The sequence below is a fragment of the Microsporum canis genome, genomic scaffold (assembly GCF_000151145.1).
Source record: "Microsporum canis CBS 113480 supercont1.1 genomic scaffold, whole genome shotgun sequence".
NCBI classification, from domain to species: Eukaryota; Fungi; Ascomycota; class Eurotiomycetes; order Onygenales; family Arthrodermataceae; genus Microsporum; species Microsporum canis.
This window is the reverse complement of record NW_003299169.1, coordinates 1,047,145-1,067,007: the sequence shown is the minus strand read 5'-3', so window position 1 is coordinate 1,067,007 and position 19,863 is coordinate 1,047,145. Positions and strand designations below refer to the sequence as shown.

The window sequence follows — 19,863 nt, the reverse complement described above, 5'->3', positions numbered from 1 at the left end:
GCAGAGATGCAGTAGTTATCAAATAATATTAAAATGAGTCAATCTCATGGAGTGGAATATTTTGTTAAGACGATTCATCCCCATCTAGTAGTATACATAAAGCCATGCAGACAATAATCAAAAAATCAGGTAAGAAATACATAGTAGAAGAAACATTAGCCCCGCTCGAAGAAACATAGCCTCAACCAGAGTGATAGTATATCAGAAGGGTAATAAAAATACATTCATAAGAAAATTGGAGAGTATAAAATATGTCCTGTCACCGCGTCTTGAAAACGAGCGCTAACTCCGTCATGGTAAGAGATATCCTGAAAACACCATATTGTTGTAGTAAACAGCAGAGAGAAATGGAGAATCAACCTCAACGCCTATAACTTCCGACCCATATATATTAAGCTGTCGAAGGAGGGTTGGAATCGTGGATTCGCAATTCAGAGCCAGAGAAAGTGGCCCTTCGGGAACGCTCCATATCCAGTTCACTTGAAATGCAATAAGTATGAATCTGTAGGGGCTAGGGGAAATTTATCACGGGGTGAAGATGGAGGCGCCTGTTCACTCCCATAGACTCCGACGTCTATCACCTTGGGACCCATGGCGGTCAAATCCTCTACTTCTGCCGGAATCGTAGGATCCCCTGGACCCTCCGCGGCCACCGTAAGAGGATTGGCCGCCATATGATGATCGTCCACCATACGATGGTTGACCTCTTCGATCAGAGAATCCACCGTAACTGCCACCCCTCTGGCCACGGCTAGATCGGCCTCCGAAGCGAGAGGGTGATGGCTCTGGCAAGTATGGAGGCTCTTGGTAGCCCCAAACAGTGGTAGCAAGCTGATGAAGAAGGCGGCGGGCTTCCCGTTTATCATACTTCGACATCTGGTTGTTCATGGCGCGATACGCCTTCAATTTATCTTCATCATTAATCCTGGTAAATTGTTTCGAAAGGGTATCATACACTAAGGCAATAGATTCACTAAGTTGCGGTGGGTTGGTCAAGTCTGCGCTTGCAAAATCCAAGGAGGCGTCCTCTTCGATGGGAAGGCTTCGGAGTTTGTCGCCAAATGTGTCGAATTCAATGTCCGGGAAGAGGATCCAGCCTTCTCCGGTTTTGTCGGCTCGAGCTGTGCGTCCAAGACGGTGGATGTAAGTATCTTTGTCGTTAGGAACGCCCATTTGGATTACATGAGACACATTTGGAAAATCCATGCCACGGGCAGTGACATCAGATGAGAAGAGGATTCCAGTCGTAGCACGGCGGAAAGAATCAGAGTTGAATGTCCTTTGCGCCTGTGTTAGTCGAGAGTGCATCTCGATAGTTTGAATGCGTGGGGAGCGTCCGGGGTACAGGCTCTCCAAATCTCTGCACAGCGCGTTGAAAGCACGACGAGCGACGCTCACTTCTGCAGTGGATCCGTAGTAAACTACGGCTTTGAACGGCATTGCGGTTTCTGGATTTGCAGCATGAGTCTGGACAGCTCTTTTAGCAATTTCAAAGAGAGCAGGGAGTTGATTCTCGAAGCCTCTCAAAAAGACAGCCCTCTGGGGGACCTTCAAGTGCGTTGGCGTCTCGTCGCCAACGGTGTTAATAAATGTGAAATCGGGCTTCAGCATCTCCCTGGCGAGGCCCTTTACTGAATTTGGGATGGTCGCAGAGAACATGAGTGTTTGTCGGTCAACCTGCGAACGACTTGGGAAGAAGGATTGAATGCGCTCGATATCAGGTGCGAATCCAATGTCGAGAAGTCGATCCGCTTCATCGAGGACGAAGGCTTGCAATTTAGGAGCAGAAACTCCACTGGTAGGGTCAGAGAAGAGGTCCATAAGACGACCTGGAGTTCCAACCAAGATATGGCACCCTTCTCTCTGAAGTCTCATTAACCCTTCTCGTTTCCTTGTTCCTCCTACTGCCGTTTGCACCTTGAGGCCAGAGCCGCGGGTGATCTTTTGAGCCTCAACAGCAATCTGTTCAGCAAGTTCGCGAGTAGGAGAAATAACCACAGCACGAATATCCTGGGTGGACGCAAATTTCCTTCGTAGGTTGCCCAGCGTAGGGTCTTGAAGGATTCTATGAATGACGGGGAGAAGGAAGGCTACAGTTTTACCTGTGCCAGTCTTCGCTTGCGCAATCCTAATACAAAAGCCTGTCAGTATCTATTTTGCTGCAACACCTTGAAATGGGGAATGAAGGGAAACGTACATGTCTGTCCCCTGAATACTCTCGTTGATGGTTTGAACTTGTACATCCGTCATCGTCTTCAAACCCATTCCTTTGGTAATAGCATCGATTAATCTCTGGTCGACCACGCCCTTCTCTCCCAGCTCCGCGAATTCCGTGATCAATTCATCCTCTCGAACGTCTTCAGCTTCAATCCCGGCATTGGCAGCAGCGCCAGCTGGAACGCGGAACTGAGGTGTGAAGTGAAAAGCTCTGGTAGTCAGAAGAGGAGCAATTGGAAGCCTTCTAAGAGACTGTCTCGCCAGTGTAGAATTAACCGGCGATCGTACAGCACATCGCTGAAGATTGCGCGAGAGCAGATGTCCAAACCGGACAGACATGCTGCTAAATGTTGGTGGTAAAGGCACGACGGTTCAGTATTAGAGTATTAGCAAAATAGTAAGAAAAACAGATTCCAATTCTATAGATGCTTTCTTGTCAGATTTAAAGGAGTAATAAATGAATTGAAGTTGTTCACTTGGAAATTCAAATCTTCAAAAGTGATTTTGATATTTTTTTCGAATTTTTTGTTTCTCGAAATTTTCTAGATAGAGTCACGTGATAAACTATCGATAAGAGCAGGAAAGTATAAGGAGAAAAAGAGAGAAAAGATATTAACAGCGTAAATGTAATCATGAAGAGTGTTAAATATCCTGGGAGAGCGGGTTGGTATGCGAGGATGCATCAGGTAGTCGTAAGCCATGTTTTATCAATTTGATATACTAGGATGGTTAATTTTATATACTAAAGATGAGCGCCGTTCATCTCTTTTCCCATGACTTCGAACAGCTGCAGCCCATTGAAGTAGCCGGCGAAGGGGGTCCCGATAGTCTTGAACGTGTATAGGGCATCTTCATCGGGGATTTTGACAGTTTCACTCCCTCGCCCCTTGGCTGCAGCATCGGCCAGCAGCTGGCTGTAGCAGCACTTTTCCAGCGCGTAGAACCAGAACACGGTTTCTTCGATGGTTCTCCCCACAGTCAGGAGGCCGTGGTTCTGCAGAATAGCTGCCTTTTTGTTCCCCAGAGCTTTGGCGATGTTCAGTCCTTCTTCCTTGCCTAGAACTATCCCTTTGAATTGGGCGTACAGAGCATGGTCCTGGGTGTAGCTTGTTAGAAAAAAAAAGAAACAGACAGAAAAAACCAGCTAGTAACGCATGAGTACCTTGTAGAAAGCGCAAGAGTCTTGAGTGGTGATGTCCAGTTCGATTCCCAGGGTGGAAAAAGTACGACCATAGATACTGTGGCTGTGGGCGGCACATTGGACGTCTGGTCGAGCTTCATGGACGGCAGCGTGGATCATATACGCAGCAGCATTCAGTCGACGGATCTCTCCGCCCGCGATGACAACGCCTTCATGGTCGACCTGGATGAGATCTGAAGACCTTATATGCGCAAACGGCACGCCAAACGGGTTCACCCAGAACGTTGTTGGGTCGACAGGATCTCGCAGTGTGATATGTCCAGCTACGCCTTCGTCGTAGCCATATTTTGCGAAGATGCGGAATGCGAGCGCAAGTCTTCCCTTGAGGTATTCTCGTTCCTTGACCTTGTCTTCGAAGACGGGAGGTTTGGGGAAAGACGCGCGAGCCTTTGCAATCTCTGGGGTCTCACCCTTGACCACGTAGTCATCCACGGCGGCTCGTAGAGCGGTGGTAGCGGTTGGAGGAGCCATATTGGATGGAAAGGCTGTAGTTTATATATTAATGACTCCGAAGGATGTATGGGGAAGAAAGCGAAGTCTCCATCCAACTAGCTCTTTTTCATATATAATGTAGAGGTCGAGAGCTTTGAGGGGCATCAGGGAAATACGGGCCTACCAACCGACTACCGATTCCCTGGTCGATGCATATACGAAATAACCTAGGCGATAATGCACCGAGACTTAGCTTAGAGCATTGTCCGTGTATCCGCTGAGATATATTGTAAGCTACAATAAAGGTAGACAAGGTACAAGACTAACAAGGACATGAGACAAGATATCGTAGCTATTTACTTGTATATTTATGTATGAGAGTAATTTAGATACCTGTCGGAGAAGTTTTACGGATATATCAATGAAGGAAGAAACCAGATAAAATACAAGCCAAGTACTATAAACATAGATCTAGAGCAGCTGTGTTTATTATGAAGAGGGTTAAGCCTCCGTACAATCCCCGTTCTACTAAGGATAGGACATTTGGGCAGTTCGTTGGTAACCAGCTGCTTGGGCACGACGAGTGATTTCCTTGTCTTCCTGGATGAGCATGCAGCATGGAAGACAGCAGGAGCCGGCAAAGTCAAGAACCTCGTTGCCCTCGATGCCGTATTGCTTTCGAGTCTCGACACGCTTGATACATTGGATGATACCATAACATCCACAGTATGAAAGACAAAGCCAGGTGCAGCACTAAGAGGCGCTTGGTCAGCACAGCTTACGAATAGAAAATAGGACAGCTTACATCGCCGTTGAAGTAGTTGAAGTCGGTCATGGCTGGGTCACGTCGTCTGTGCTGGTTCCGGCCAAAAACGAAGCAGGGGCAGAACCACGAGCAGAGCACTGTTGGAGTCAAGTAAGCAAAACCATCATCTGCCATATACCATATTATACGTTCGACTGACTGGTATCAATAGGGTCCCAGAATTCATAGAAGGGAGACCCCCATTTGTTTGCTGGCATGCCAGCAGGAGCTGGATCTGGGATAAACCCGGACTTCATGGTTGGGTCGGTGTCGTGGTGAGTGTTGGGATCCATTGCTGATATTATGAGAGTTCAGTTTGATATATTAATAAAACGTAAGGGGGTATAAAGTAAGGAAAAAGCTGGAAACGTAACGACTGTAAATGAGAAAGGAATCTAAGGAATGACGGTGGCCTCGATAAAGAATGAATTGTTTGGAGGAGAATAATTATCAGCGAGCTTGACGAGAGAAAACATGTGGCCAAAGGGCGAGATAAATAAATGCACTCCCCTCAGCCGCCCAACACGATGTAAATGGAGTATTGTGGAGACACCAACGCAACTTGTCATGCTATTATACAGCATGTATAATAGCACAAAGATGGTTGATGTCTCCTGCGTGTAACATAATTGGATAATACCGTCGAAAATTAGCGGGCAGTCTCCATGTGTCACGCTGTTTCGTCTAACCATGAACAGTGATATTCAGCCTCCTTGTCGTATTCTCGGGTTGAATAAATCACAGACCATGAAAACAGCTCGGCGTAGGTTTCACCAATGTACCTTGCAGCATAAGGCTGAGATTACATAGTAAAACTCGTACTCCAAGTGGGAAGCAGAGATGGAAGCTCTGCCATATCCAGTTGCCAGTTGACTTAGCAAAGAACTTGTTTCCCGCCTTAGCCGCTGAGCATGCCTAACCCTGAGAAACAGGATAATTCAATCTATTATGAGATGATCGTCTTCGTCTTCTGCCGTGTTCCTGACCAAGGGCGCATACCCCTTTCTTAGCAAGATACGTGCATATCGGGTTTTGGGGGCTGCCAACACCGCTGATCCATCATTCATCATTCAGGGGCTTGCTAGCTTGAGGCTCTTCGTCTTCTGCCTATCCCGCTTGTACTCAAGTACGGAGCCAAGAGGGAAACAGTTGTCCAAACCAAACAAAGAAGCACCAATCTATGGAGCAAGAAATTGGATCTGTTGCTATTCTTGTCCCATGGGATTATACTAAGGAATATATGTGCATGCACCTTCGAAGCACTATCCCGGAGTCAGGCAAGATGATGCCTTCGATGAGAGGGCCGCGAGTCTCTTAATCAGCCCCCAAAACGCTGTCAAATGTAGTTATTTCCTCTCCTTGATAAAAGAAAAAGCCTTGTAGGACTGCAAGGGACAAAAAGGCCAAGTGTGCGCGAGCCGGGTCGGAGTGGATGACATAATCCAACAAATCTTGGCGATTTATTATCACGTAATAATATAAATGATTCACCAATCATGACGTCATTCTAACGGCGAGCATTTCCCAAACTTCCACTTCTAGCTTGTCTACTTCAAAAATAAACATATCAACTTTACTCTATACAGCTTTCCCAGCCCTAATGAACCATTTCGCAAAGGTCTTCAATCTTCTGCGAATACTATATACGAGAATGGAGGAAAGGATACCTAAAATTCGTATTAAAGTCTGCTGACTCATATCCAGGCTTGCTCTGGGAAGGACATCATTTTCGTATTTCCCCCTAAGACGAGATATGGAAAGAAATATGTGCATCCTCTACCATCTGCTCATGTTAATCATCTAGGAGAAACTATAGAGATAGCCATAGGGGACAGAATGTTTGAGCCTATTCGATGGCTCCATCCTCTCTTTGATGCACTATTTGGCTTTAATATACCCTTCACTTACCGATGGCGACTTCTTATTCTACAGCCAATATCTATCTTGACCTGTGCCATGAAATGGGTGCCCTGGGCATTTTCACAACGATACTCATCGATCCAAATACCCCTTCGTCGAACGCCAGGCCAATCTGTTCGGGCCATTGTGTTCCTGCCTCAAGATGACTCAGGGTTGACGCTTAAGACATCCAGAGGCCTACGGCCTCTCCATCTTGACTTCCACGGTGGCGGGTTTATTGGCGGAAATCCAGAGCATGATGCTGAGTTTTGTAGCGCTCTGTCCGATGAACTGGGCGCCGTTGTCATCTCAGCGACATATCGCTTTGCCCCAAGGCATAGTTTTCCGGTTGCAAATGAGGATGCACAAGATGTGGCTTTGTTCCTTATTGAAAATGCAGAACGCCTATGGAAGGCTGACCCCCAAGTCCTTACTGTGAGTGGGTTTTCAGCCGGTGGAAACCTCGCACTTGGAGTAGCTCAGGGGCTGGCTGGCACTGACCATAGCGTTAAGGGTTCAGTGACCTTTTATGCTCCGGTATGTCTTCCCTTTGCCATCATTAATACTTAAAATGATTTATTCAAATCCCACTACTTATAGTAAGGCCAGGTCGATCTCCGCATATCTCCATCTGAGAAACCGGCCCCTAGTGGGAAAGCAGACCCACTGGAAGTCCTAAAGCCGTTGTTTGATGCATATCCAGGCCCTGTCCGTTCTAGGAATATGAAAAACCCTCTCATGAACCCAGTTTTAGCAGACATCGCTACCCTGCCGCCGCGGATGGCCTTTGTCGTACCGAAGATAGACATTCTGTATGAGGAGCAGATATCAATGATCAGGAGGTTAAAGGCAGAAGCTGAGCAGCTTAACGTTTCTGGTCAAAAATCGGCAACTGGCGCAGATACAGAAGCAGAACTAGAACAGAGAACTAAATATACCCAGATTCGAAAAGATACCTACCAGATTAGCCACCTGGAGTTCCCGGAAGGATTTCATGGGTGGCTTGAAGGTAAGAACTAGCTCTCCCTTTATGCTGACGATACTAACTACTATTTTAGTACCGGAAATCGTTGTTGGGGACAAGGATAAGAGGAATGCATTTATATTTGCCTTTGATTTTTTGAAGGAGGTATATCAAGCTTATGGTTAGAGGACCATGGACATATGATAATCTCCACTCAACTCCTTGGAGCCTGTTGGTTAATTTATTGGCTACTCGTGTATACTAGATCACTCCATGTTCAATATAATTAGCTGTTACTTGTCTTTATAGCCAATAGATATGTATAAACATAGGGTATATGGATAATATATAGAGCCATCTCAGACCCGCGCGGATAATTCGGCCCGAAAGTAACTCCGGTCCCGCCCTTGCAGCTCAGAGGTGGAAACCTTAAAATAATCCAGTTATCATTTTTGCTCTAAGCGCATTTTCAATCTTGGAAAAATCTCTAGCAATTGACAGTATCAACATGGGGAAGAAGAAGAATTTTAAGAAAGTAAGCTTGTTTAGATAACCCCGTCACCCGTGCTCCTTGCTAACTGGGGGTGCTTTCACATTATATAGGGCTCCAAAGGAGGCTCCCGCGGCACTCGACCAGCTAACTATTCTACGACTCTGGTTCGGGAGAATAAAAACTATGAGAAATACTATAATTCGCTCCAGATAGTTCCGGAAGAGGAGAAGCAAGAATTCTGGGATGCTTTGCGGCGTGATTTGCCTAATAGTTTCCGCTTCACTGGGTCTCGAGGGTATGTTAGAGTTGTGTAAAAGCTGGTGGCCCATAGCCGCCAGGACAGTTTATCTGTTAACGTATATACAGTCACGCTCTTGCTCTACAACAACGATTGAAGGACTTTTATATCCCGAACATCACATCAATTCGATATGAAGGCGAGTTAGTCGAACCACCTCAGCCAGTGCCATGGTATCCAGAACAGCTAGCTTGGTCGATGACGACCCCGAAAAGCGTTGTCCGCCGCTTCGCGCCCTTCTCGTCATTCCAGAAATTCCTCGTCTCAGAAACAGAAGTTGGCAATATTAGTCGACAGGAAGTCGTGAGCATGATTCCGCCGCTTCTACTGGATGTGCGACCAGGCATGGTGGTGCTGGACATGTGTGCGGCACCAGGGAGCAAGTCCGCCCAATTGATGGAGATGATACATGCAGGCGAGGAAGAGCGAATGGCAAAGATCTCTCGGAAATTGGAAACCACGGATGAAACTACAAGGCAGAATGGTGCCGTAAAGGTTGTAGATCTTTTGAATGGAGAACCCGAAGCAGCGGAAGCTGATGCGGTAGAGGACGATGGGAGGTCTACGGGGCTGCTGATCGCGAATGATAGCGATTACAAGCGAGCTCATTTGTTGATCCATCAGATGAAGCGTCTGAACTCGCCAAACTTGCTTGTCACGAACCATGATGCAACCGTGTACCCTTCCATTAAACTACCCTCAATATCTATTGATGGCCAACCTGCGAAGAACAGATACCTCAAGTTCGACCGTATCCTAGCTGACGTACCTTGCTCTGGAGATGGAACTACGAGAAAGAATTTCAATTTTATGGAATGACTGGAACCCCGCGAATGGGATTGGGCTGTTTGCTACCCAAGCACGTATCCTCTTCAGGGCTTTACAGATGCTCAAGGTTGGGGGCCGGGTAGTATATTCTACCTGCAGCATGAACCCTATCGAGAACGAGGCCGTTATTGCCCACGTTATTGATCGATGTGGTGGATCTGGCAAGGTAGAGATTGTAGATTGCGCAAAAGAGCTACCCGAGCTGAAGAGGCGTCCCGGCCTAACGACATGGAAAATCATGGACAAGACTGGGCGTATATATGAGAACTGGGCGGAAGCTGAGGAGGAAGTTCGAAAGCTCAATCCTGCAGCTAGCCGGCTTGTGGAGGGCATGTTCCCACCCTCTGGCGACGCCGAAATTGGTGATTTGACTCGGTGCATGCGTGTATATCCTCACATGCAGGATACAGGTGGATTTTTCATTACTGTTCTTGAAAAGAAGCGCGAGATCAAAGTAAAGTCAGAGTCCACCAAGGCGGCTACAGCTGCTCCTCAGGCTTCTGCCTCTGCTCTAGTGCCAGGCCCAACCACTATAGAGAAGGATGGCGAAGATGAGCCATTGGTACCCGAAAACGGCGCTGCTGCTGCTGAAAGCGGACAAGATGCTGCTGCATCTACTCTCAAGAGAGGATCAGAGGACTTGGAACAGCCACAGGCTAAGCGGGCAAAGGTTACTGATTCCGCTCAGGAGAAGGCAGATAAAGTAGCAGATACCAAGCCAGCGCCAACAGAGGCACCCTCAACCTCAGCATCTGCTGTGGCACCGCCGAAGCTAAAGCGCAAACAGCAATCGTCTTTTGAAGAGCCCTTTAAATATCTTGACTCTAACCGTGAAGACCTCGATGAGATCTTTAAATACTTCAGACTCTCCCCCCAATTCCCTCGCGACCGGTTCATGGTCCGCAACGCCGAGGGTCGTCCTGCGAAGACTATATACTATACCACAGTTCTCGCTCGGGACATCCTGACAGAGAACGAAAGCACAGGAATGAAATTTGTGCACTGTGGCGTTAAGATGTTTGTCAAACAGGACGTGCAGAAACCTGATGTGTGTCCCTGGAGAATACAGATGGAAGGTTTGCCTGTGATAGAGTCGTGGGTGGGCATGAACCGGGTGGTGAAGATGTATACAAAGTCCACACTGAAGAAACTTCTTGTGGAAATGTTCCCCAAGGTCAATGACGGGGGATGGAAAGAGCTGGGCGAGATCGGAGAGCGAGTCAGGGATATGGAGATGGGATGCTACATCCTACGACTGGAAGCGAGTGATAGGGAAGATGGATTCCGGTGAGTGCCAACAAACTTTATTTGAAAAGAAAGTAGGGTAAAATGCTGATATGATAACCATCTACAGAGAACGCATGGTCTTCCCACTCTGGCGAAGTGCCTACTCTGTGAACCTGATGCTCCCCAAGGAGGAACGCCGTGCAGTGCTCCTCCGTCTATTTGATGATGATACACCGCTAGTCAACTCGACGCAGAAGAGAGAAGCAGCTGCAGCCAAAGCCAAGGAGGGGATCAACATTGCAGACTATGACTCGGAGCTAGAAGGAAATGACAAGATTAATGGCGAAGCAAATGGCGATGATGCTGACGCAGAGCCTGAGGCTGAAGCAGGAATCACAGCAGGTGAAAACGATGCTCAAGGAGATGTATAATAAAAGGGGCAAATCTCTGATGCAGGCAGACCGATGAACTTGATATATTGGGAGACAGGACACACATCCTACGGAGAAAAAATGCCATATCTTAGAATCTAGACGGATTTTTGGAGTTGCATTATTGGCTTTCCTTTTTTTCTGGTTGGCGACAAATCCCACCAATCATAATAAAGTAAATTTAAGGTTCTTATGTTCTATATGCAGATCATGTCATGTGACTTTTCCAGCCACCTGTTTATTTATGCTTATGTAATCCATTGCCATTTTATTTTCTTGAAGTTGAAGCTGAAGAAGTTGAAAAAGTTGAATATCAACACCGTTTTTCAAGGCTGGGAGTCGGTATTTTGGCTGTATAGGCATTAGATGATATTAACTTTCTATAAGCAATACCAGTGGACAGCCGAGATAAGGAGAAAGGAGAGCACTCGACCCAGCCTCACCGTTGTCGTGGTAACGGTTTCATCACCAGCAGAGCCGGTGGTTGATACTGAATGATATCTCATCTACACTTGGAGCAACCTCGAATTTCTGGATAGAGCTGCCCTGTATAACTTATCAGCTACTGCTGCGGGACAAGGCGCCTGCCGGACAGTCGCCTGACCGCATCCTCACACGATGGCACCCCCACTACGTTATCTATATTATACCAGAAGCTCAGTCAACAGCAATGAGCCGTCTTCATCACTCGCCTCGAGGTTCACTCGGATTGGAAAGGAGACTCTCCTCACAGACAAGTCCCTCTCGCCTCGGGAACTACATCCTATAGCCAAAAGAACACAGATGATAAACATCCCGGCCATATACGCTGGCCCACACACCTCACCACCCATTGTCGTGGCCATCGTGCTTGGAACGGTTATTGGCTTCGTCCTGGTAGCCTACCTGATCTACATACTGGTCAACAAACCTAAGGACATCATGTCCGCCTCCTCAGACATCGTCTCAGAGGACATCCGACGGCCCAAACGAAAAGGACCGCCCCGTCGAAAGTCCACGAAACCACCTCCTCCAAAGAAGCCCATCATTGTGGACGAGGATGAGCCAGAGGTGCCTAACTTTGTCGATGTGCAGGACACTGGGAGGTACGAGGGGACCGAGTCGATGGTCTACACGGAAGAGACGTCAGAGTCACACTACCACCACGCGCCGAGATCGAGATACTCGCCGGAGATGGCGGAGTCGTATTATGATCCGCACAGCAGCCGAGGAGGAAGAGGGAGGTAAGGATGTCTAATGAGTTTGGTTATTTTGGCGCCGAGGGTATCTGTTCTCTTGGATCCCGCCCCTTGTCGTCTTTCTATTCTTAATGTTTCTTGGGTATGGGATGAGCCGGCATCGTTAGCGCCTGGTAAAAATGCCGCGTCTTCTTCTTTGATTAATGATTGCTTTTGTTTTCATGCCATCTGCATATATACAGCCTCATCTGCTAGATTATATACTATGTATACATATGTCCACCCCAGCTGAGCCCATCAACATACGTGTTCATCCTCGTCATGCATGCATCGAGGGCGCTTAAGCACGAAAGCCCATGTCTTTTACATAATTCACCAGGCTGAACGGTCAAACTATTCTTAGGCTGCGGTCCACTGTGATAGAATCTACCAATGAAACATGTCGAGTATCCATAATATGAGTTCAAGCCACAGGCAAAAAGCGCAGCAACCTGGAACATCCCCCGGCAGCAAGCTCGGGATCCCAAGTCCGGATCTAAGGCCTGAGTTAACAGTTTTTCTTCCCTTGCTCTGTGGCTGGAAGTTTCCCTTTTTTTTTTTTTTTTTCTTCTTATATAAAGTACAAGCCACGGCCTTTCTCAACGCTTTATTAAACGCAACACATCCTACACAACAATACTCTATTGCTTCTCAAGGAAAGGAAGAAGAAAGTAGGAGGAAAAGAAACACCATCAACATGGCCGATAAATACGTGAGTTTCTCCTCTGCTTCTTCTGCTTCTGCTTCTGCCTTTTTTGCCTCCTTGCAAGGCCCATCTTGGCGCACGGCACAGCCGATCGATGGGTTGGACGCATATGAATATATATTTATACGCATATAATTAAACGGTCGTTGGCGAGATATGAAACTGACCGTCTGTCTGCTCTGAGAATATATAGAACCAGCCTCCATCCTACCCCCAGCCCACCCAGGGCCAAGCTGGCGACTACTACCAGCAGGGACCGCCTCCCCAGCAGTACGGCCAGCAGCCATACGGCCAGCCTCAGCAGCAGTACTATCCTCCACAGGGCGCTCCCCAGCAGCCCATGTACTATCAGCAGCAGCCGCCCGTGGACGACCGTGGAAAGAGCAGCAGCAGCGGCGGCCTCTGTGCCGGTCTCATGGCCGGTATGGCCTGCTGCTGCTGCCTGGACATCCTCTGCTAGAACAAGACACGGAACCGAATAAATAATACATAATAACATACAAGAGGGGGATATCCTTTTACTGCAAGAAGAGAAGAAGGCGGACGGTTCTCTCTCTCTCGACTTCGTTCATAGGCTCAACTATTTATTCCAACATAGATAATGGGCTTCCTGGCGCAAGTGTTGGCTGCAGTTATCCATCCTCCCTTTGTCTACTCCCTCTCTTCATGTCTTTCCTAGCTTTCTTTTCAATTTGATGAACATGCCCACCAGAAATCTTTGCTTTCCCTTTCTTTTGTTTTCTTCTTCTGCCTTTACTGCTTTTTACTAGGCTTTAGATGCAAACGGGTTTCTCTTTCTTATCCCTTCTTTTACTCTCACACTGCCGGTAGTTGTGTGCTTTTTTACTGCGGTATCCAACCAAAAAAAAAAAATTATCATCATTGTAATATTTGCTCCTTTTATTATATTCACATCGCATCTTTTTATTCCGAGACAGCTCGTGTGACAGCTTCCTCGATCCGTTGGCCCCTGGCCCAGTCAGGCTATATTCAACGCTATATAACATCTACTACCCAAGATGCGGATCTGTAGATGGCCCAAGGAGAAATTTTTGTATCGGTTTCTACCAGTTTGTAGATATATAGAGCTTCAACAAGCTCATGGGTTCCTGCATCTTTGTTGTAGTACTATATTTATGCATGTTCATGTTCCCTTACTGTAAATCCATCGAGTCTACTAGAGAAATGCTGTAAAGAAGAGTTCAGCACGGTAGATATTGCCCCTATATAAATAACTATTAAATATCCACTAATATTTTTGTTTTCTAGTTCTTCCAGAACTTGGAGTTTATCTCAATTCGTGAGTAGAGAAAGCGCTTTGGTGATGATAGTTGAGAGAGTGTGTGAAGTGTATATAAGGTCTTTTTCAATGTAGTGTCTATTCAGCAGTGGCGGTCTCAGCAGTGTCGGTAGCCTTTGCTTCAGTGTTGGTTTCCGCGGCGACCTTTGGAGTGCTGGTGCCGCTGGTTTTGGCCTCTGCAGCCTTGCTTTCTTCCTCAAGGCGGTCAATCTCTTCCTGGGCCTTTTTGATATTCTGTGAATGATGTCGTTAGTTTTGCGCATATCAACAGTTAAACGCTTTTTATCGACTTACTTCAGCGGTCTTGCTGGCCTGGTTGCTCTTCCAGTCCTTGACCTTCTCAACCAGTTTCTCTATCAAAGCAGGGACATCGGACTGGTTCATTGGAGGGTCAACCTTGACTCTGGCGAGGTCTTCGAGAACACCAAAGCTGAGGTTGAACTTGGTGGCTTCAGGCTGAGCGGCGGCAGAGTTGTTGGAGGCCAATCCCTTCTTGCCCTTCTTCCCCTTCTTGCCTCCGGTTCCGCCCATAAAGTAGTTATCGTCACGGTCATCCTTCTTGATGACCTTGACGCCCTTGATGTCGGTGTTGTCGACGGTTCGGCCAACCTGAGCACGGTAGGCGACAGACGACGGCAGCTGGGTCTTGCCGAGGCCGATAGAAGCGAGGTCGAAGGTGGGATCGAAGTGTCTGATGAGACCCTCGGCGGTGAGGAGTTCGTCAGTGAAGGCAGGCAGAGAAGCCTCCTCGAGCTTCTTGTCGGCGATCTTCTTCTTCCTCTCACGCTCGTAGATCTCCCTCTCAGCCTTTTGGCGTTCCTGGCGGATACGGTAGGCCTCCTGTTCGTATTCCCGGTGTGATCTTCGCGCCTTGTGGTAGTTGTCCTTGATTTCCTTTACGTTGTTCCAGGCCTTTTGCTGCTCGTTGTGGATCTTGGTTCGTTCCTCACGGAGAGACTTGATGTTCTTGAAGACACTGTCTTGCTCACTCTTGATATCGTCCAGTTCCTTCTGAAGGGCAGTGTACTGTTCGCTGAGAGCCTTGGCTTCCGGGTTGTCCAGCCCCTTCTTGAGCGCGCTCAGCTGGGCCTTCATCTCATCGATGTTCTTCTTTCCGTCGTCCATGGAGGAGAAGTTCTTACGCTGCTTTCGCAGGTTGGAGATTTCGGTAAGGTTCTTCTTCTCGTCGACCAGTCTCATGGTTCCGCTGTCGACTTCCTTCTCCAGACGCTGTATCTCCCTGTCGATATCCTCAACGCTCTTGAATGCCAGTCTGTCACGCTGGTTCTTCTGCTCGGCGAACCGGGCCTTGATGTTGGTATCGAGGGCATTGATCTTCTCCTGGAGGGCAGTGCGAGAGGCCTTGAACCCTTGCTGCTGCTGACGGATTGCGGCCAGCTGGCTGCGCAGTTCCTGCTGCCTCTTAGCGACGGGTGAGTCCTGGTTGTTGGGAGTAGCAGATTCTATCTTCGCCTTGATTGCTTCCTGCAATATTTCGATATGTGTGAGCAAATGCGCACATGTCCACACAACGAAGACGAGCAAATCTCACCAGTTTCTTCTGGGCTGCTGCCAGATCCTTCTCCGCATTGGCCAGAGAGATCTTATAGGCATTTTCATCAGGCTTCTCTGGCTTCACCCTGTGCTCAGCAGCCTGGGCCGGAGCCTGCGTCGCTGTCGTAGCCATTATGATCGTTAGAAACGAGTCGTTTCTTCGCTGCGCTTGTAAAATAAGCGAGTGGACAGGAAAAAAAAAAGGAAAAAAAGGGGGACAAAAAAAAACAAGAAAAAGAGCTGCGTCGAAGCGGATGCCCTCGACTGACAGTAAGTTAGACACCAGAGTAAACGGGTCGAAGAGAAGAAGAGGAGAAGAGAAGAAAAAAAAACTCCTTGTAAAATCGACTTTATGTTATTTTCTTAATAAGGAAATTTTTTTTTCTTCTTTTCGTTCAGTTTCTACGTTGGTCTGTGCGTTTTTATTCTTTTTTCTTTCGGTTTTTTTTTTTTTGACGTTGAAGCGAACAAGAAGCGAACTCGAACAGCGACAGACACAGTTCTTCGTGTGTTTTGTGTCTGTTTTATCTGACGAGGCGGTCCCTTGCTGAGAAAGGATTGACGGCCAGGTGTGTGAGAGAGCTGTTTGCCGGGGAAGAGGAGCTGCGAAGAAGCTCGAAGCGTCGCAACATGGCGGATGAAGAATACTCCAAGGCGTCCGCTGAGGCGGATCGTGAGATGGCCAGGCTCTGGCGTACGTGGAGGACGGTGTTTGAACTGCTGCTTGACCGTGTACGGCTTTACCTGTTGGTTAGCTTGTAGCTTTCACTGACTGAGAATCCATCGCAGGGCTACGAAGTGACGGAGGAAGAAGTCAAGATTTCTCTAGGCGAATTCAGACGGAGATACTCTGATGCCCTTGGGTTTCCGGAGTAAGTCTAACCCTGGGAAAGAGGCAGAGAGAGACAGCGCATGAGATGGAAAATGTCTGACTTGATACCAGCCGAAATAAAATGCGCATCAGTGCTCGCCCATCTCAAGCCATGATGGAGAAATACACGCCGCTCCCCACGACCTCGAAACCGAACACGGCCCCTGAATGCGGTACAATCCACGTCGAATTCTGCAGCGAGACCCAGAGCGTAGGCACCAAGCATATCCGAGCCTTCAACCAGTTTATCGATCAACAGAACTACCATGCTGGCATATTCATCACCCAGTCCCCCATTTCTCCGTCAGCCATCAGGCTGCTGACCGCCATTCCCGGACGGTTCTGTGAACACTTCCTCGAGCAGGAGTTGCTAGTCAACATCACGCACCACGAGCTCGTGCCAAAACACATACTTCTCAGCGCAGAAGAGAAGAAGAAGCTGCTACAACGATACCGATTGAAGGAATCGCAGCTTCCCAGAATCCAGAGCGGCGATCCCGTTGCGAAGTACCTTGGTCTGCGAAGAGGGCAGGTTGTAAAGATTATCAGAAAGAGTGAGACGGCTGGAAGATACGCCAGTTACAGGTGGGTTACTTAAGTGAACTTGAATTAAAAAGAGTTTCCTGGGAGTCGGTTTTTCCTTCATAATGGTGCCAGGTGTCACGGTGGATTATTCTGTTATTACTATTCTTCTTTTTTTCTCTCTCTCTACCTTGGTTTTGAAACAGCAAAGACAGAGACGTTTATGGGTACGTTGTCCGGCATTTCCTTCATCTTGATACGGGCAACTAAATCTTTTTTTCATCTGATAGTTAGTATAAAAAGCCAGCATCCTGGCGTTTGAGACAGGACTAGTTATCCCTATTGGACGAATGCCGAAGATAGTTGTTCAGCTTTTACATGCAATTTGGATTAGAGTCGAATGCTACTGTACGATCAATGCCATTCTCCACCTCAGATTACATCTCAGATCGTCAATATCGTCTTGATGTAACCTGCAGAGTCCCAAGCTTCAGGCCAGACCGTGTGTTCGACAGCAGCCAAGCTCATGAAACTGCTCGATCCACCGAGCTCCCAGTTTCATCCGTGAATGAAAAGAAAGAGATGAAACTGATCGAACGCCATATCTTCGGGCTTCGGAGCCGGGTTTGCGCATAGACATTTCGCTGTTCATCCGGGCAGACGGCTGTTTCATCAGCACCATCGATGAAGTTTATCATTCCTATTAAGATGAAGGTTACTATGTAAGAAGTGCCAGGACGTATATGATCGTAGAGAACATTTAACTATAAGTTATATTATAAATGTAGAAGTCGATTACCTGCCCTCTCGGCCCAAATTACCCTTCCAGCAATAAGACATCTCGTATACATATGTATGTACAAAGAAAGTTGACACTCCCTGATCCTTAAAACACCAAGTATATGTATACAAGATGCAAGACCCTTGCTCTGTCCAAGAAACCATTTGTCAGGATCTCCGTATAACAAGTCATCGAGTGATGATAAATCAAGTCGGGAGGCAACGAGTCACAGGGATGAAGGAATTCAGCGGGGCGGGACAAGAAGGAACTGCACATAATGGGGAAAGACAAGTATAGAGGGTATAGGTTATGCGCAGAGGAAGTAGAAGTGGAAGATGACGATGCGATGCGAGGGGATATATAGGGTAAAAAGGGGGAATTAAAACACGCACGCCAGGGTATAAGCAGAGAAGCAACAAATAGTTATACATGTATCCGTCAACTCCTCTGGGCATAAACAGGGGAAGAAAAAAAGACGCAAGATAGAGTGAAGCCACTTCCGCTAACATACGTATAAAAAAAAAAGTATATAAAACTGTAGGAAATCCGTTAAAGGGCGTGTAAAGTCGTAAAAAGAGGAGTCGTCTCTCTGTCGTTAGATAGGTAGGATGTTGTTTCATGGCGAGAAATTCGTAGATGCAATGCTATTTGGAATGGGGCATATTGCCCTCGATATCGCGGTTTAATAGACCACCGAGGTCCTGGAGCTCTGGAACTCCTGGTTCACCGGGAGAGTCGTTTCGTGGTCGAGCGTCGCCAGGTGATATCGCGGGAGAAGATGTTCTTCTGTTAGCAGGGGCTGTTCGTGCTCCACTGGCTAGATATGAGGTGTTGAGGGTAGGGCGTGAGAAATTTGGTAAGGCGCGAGAAGAGGTGTTTGGTGACGGAGAGGACTGACTGGGCGAGCTTCCGCTGCTTGAGGAAGAGAGGAATCCAGCAACGGTGCGGAAGAGGTGGTTCCGGGTGCGAGGTTCCTGGGTTTCGGGAAGGGCGTTTGGAGGAGTCATGTTAATAGAAGTAACAGCAGCAGGAGGAGAGATGGGGCCTTCCTGAGCCTTGGGGGGATCGAGGAGTCCGCCGACGTCGTTCAGGGATACCTTGGAGAGGGAAATGTATTTGGAAGGGGTGCCGCTGTTGGACCTGCGGGCCGCTGGACGGGTGTTTGTTTCTATATACTCGTAAGGATGTGCCTTTAGACCGCTCAGGCTATCAGAGGTGGACGTACGATCGTCATCGACAGGCATCTGCGAGGACGGGAATTGCCAGTTGCGATCAACAGAGCCTCGTTTGGGCAGGACTGCCACTGGAGCAGGACGGATCTTTTGGTAGCTCAACGGCCTAAGGCTAGGGTCCAGTCGAATCCCCAGATCGCTGACGAGGTCTGCGTCCGATCCCCAGTGGTGGTGAGTGATGGTAGCCCGGCGGGAAGTCGTCTGCTCAAGGCTCTCGCTGAACGAGGCAGCCTTGAACTTTTGCTTCTTCAGACCGCGGTCCCGGACGAAGGATCCTATAACGATAGCGTTAGAGACGGCTGCAGCTGCAAGAATCTCGAGGGAGGCGAGCAAGGTGCGGTATTGCTGAGATCCTCGATGAGAGATGACAGACGGTATCCGGTAACAGGTGATGGCCACCAGGATCAGCGGAAGGGTGAACAGAAGGGTCAACGAGATCTTGCGACCGGTAGGCATGGCAGACAGATGGATGATAGGGATGGGGAACATGACCAAGAGCAGGTCAGTGACAACGTTGCATGTCCCCATGGTGATGAGCTGCGCATAGCCTTGACGACACTGAGGCCCTGGATCCGGGGTGACCTGCCAGTAGTGGTCAAAGGGCTGGCACTCCGTCAAGGTCGTGATGAGCACGGCGATGAAGGTTGCCGCAAGGAAGAAGCGGATGATCTGGAGGACATATTGGAACGAACGTCTCCATATCTGCGCCGTGATCCGTCCAAGGAACTCGGCTATGGTAAACTTGGCCGTCCATATACTGTACGTGTGTTAGTAGGTAATATATATACATATATCAGGGGTAATGGACCTACAAAACGGCGTAAAAGACCCTGGAACCGAGGGCCATGCGACTCCCGATCTCACGACGATGTATCTCGTCTGGAG

The 19,863-nt window shown here is 48.0% G+C and overlaps 9 protein-coding genes across 9 annotated transcripts; 4 read left to right on the top strand and 5 right to left on the bottom strand.

Annotated features, from left to right (window-relative positions):
- Positions 1 to 552: 552 nt before the first annotated feature.
- Positions 553 to 2,556, bottom strand: MCYG_00392 (ATP-dependent RNA helicase mss116; the record flags this gene model as incomplete). Its single annotated transcript, XM_002850242.1, has 2 exons — positions 553 to 2,128; positions 2,198 to 2,556. The coding sequence occupies 2 exons, from the start codon at positions 2,554 to 2,556 to the stop codon at positions 553 to 555; spliced, it is 1,935 nt and encodes a 644-aa protein (XP_002850288.1).
- Positions 2,557 to 2,959: 403 nt separating this feature from the next.
- On the bottom strand, positions 2,960 to 3,889 carry MCYG_00391 (class II aldolase/adducin domain-containing protein; the record flags this gene model as incomplete). Its single annotated transcript, XM_002850241.1, has 2 exons — positions 2,960 to 3,313; positions 3,380 to 3,889. 2 exons carry the CDS (start codon positions 3,887 to 3,889, stop codon positions 2,960 to 2,962), a joined length of 864 nt encoding a protein of 287 aa, XP_002850287.1.
- A 489-nt stretch (positions 3,890 to 4,378) lies between these two features.
- MCYG_00390 (PLAC8 family protein) lies at positions 4,379 to 4,948 on the bottom strand (the record flags this gene model as incomplete). The annotated part of the gene is made up of 3 exons (XM_002850240.1): positions 4,379 to 4,543; positions 4,656 to 4,753; positions 4,816 to 4,948. 3 exons carry the CDS (start codon positions 4,946 to 4,948, stop codon positions 4,379 to 4,381), a joined length of 396 nt encoding a protein of 131 aa, XP_002850286.1.
- A 1,543-nt stretch (positions 4,949 to 6,491) lies between these two features.
- Positions 6,492 to 9,128, top strand: MCYG_00389 (tRNA (cytosine-5-)-methyltransferase; the record flags this gene model as incomplete). Its single annotated transcript, XM_002850239.1, has 7 exons — positions 6,492 to 7,091; positions 7,164 to 7,563; positions 7,613 to 7,683; positions 7,871 to 7,907; positions 7,962 to 8,053; positions 8,122 to 8,306; positions 8,378 to 9,128. The coding sequence occupies 7 exons, from the start codon at positions 6,492 to 6,494 to the stop codon at positions 9,126 to 9,128; spliced, it is 2,136 nt and encodes a 711-aa protein (XP_002850285.1).
- A 109-nt stretch (positions 9,129 to 9,237) lies between these two features.
- Positions 9,238 to 12,022, top strand: MCYG_00388 (tRNA (cytosine-5-)-methyltransferase NCL1; the record flags this gene model as incomplete). The annotated part of the gene is made up of 4 exons (XM_002850238.1): positions 9,238 to 10,185; positions 10,273 to 10,424; positions 10,492 to 10,766; positions 11,565 to 12,022. The coding sequence occupies 4 exons, from the start codon at positions 9,238 to 9,240 to the stop codon at positions 12,020 to 12,022; spliced, it is 1,833 nt and encodes a 610-aa protein (XP_002850284.1).
- A 687-nt stretch (positions 12,023 to 12,709) lies between these two features.
- On the top strand, positions 12,710 to 13,178 carry MCYG_00387 (conserved hypothetical protein; the record flags this gene model as incomplete). Its single annotated transcript, XM_002850237.1, has 2 exons — positions 12,710 to 12,724; positions 12,912 to 13,178. 2 exons carry the CDS (start codon positions 12,710 to 12,712, stop codon positions 13,176 to 13,178), a joined length of 282 nt encoding a protein of 93 aa, XP_002850283.1.
- Positions 13,179 to 14,096: 918 nt separating this feature from the next.
- MCYG_00386 (nuclear segregation protein Bfr1) lies at positions 14,097 to 15,705 on the bottom strand (the record flags this gene model as incomplete). The annotated part of the gene is made up of 3 exons (XM_002850236.1): positions 14,097 to 14,252; positions 14,313 to 15,503; positions 15,571 to 15,705. The coding sequence occupies 3 exons, from the start codon at positions 15,703 to 15,705 to the stop codon at positions 14,097 to 14,099; spliced, it is 1,482 nt and encodes a 493-aa protein (XP_002850282.1).
- A 497-nt stretch (positions 15,706 to 16,202) lies between these two features.
- MCYG_00385 (DNA-directed RNA polymerase II polypeptide) lies at positions 16,203 to 17,041 on the top strand (the record flags this gene model as incomplete). The annotated part of the gene is made up of 3 exons (XM_002850235.1): positions 16,203 to 16,304; positions 16,362 to 16,444; positions 16,516 to 17,041. The coding sequence occupies 3 exons, from the start codon at positions 16,203 to 16,205 to the stop codon at positions 17,039 to 17,041; spliced, it is 711 nt and encodes a 236-aa protein (XP_002850281.1).
- A 1,349-nt stretch (positions 17,042 to 18,390) lies between these two features.
- MCYG_00384 (conserved hypothetical protein) lies at positions 18,391 to 19,825 on the bottom strand (the record flags this gene model as incomplete). Its single annotated transcript, XM_002850234.1, has 2 exons — positions 18,391 to 19,735; positions 19,791 to 19,825. 2 exons carry the CDS (start codon positions 19,823 to 19,825, stop codon positions 18,391 to 18,393), a joined length of 1,380 nt encoding a protein of 459 aa, XP_002850280.1.
- Between the last annotated feature and the right edge of the window lie 38 nt (positions 19,826 to 19,863).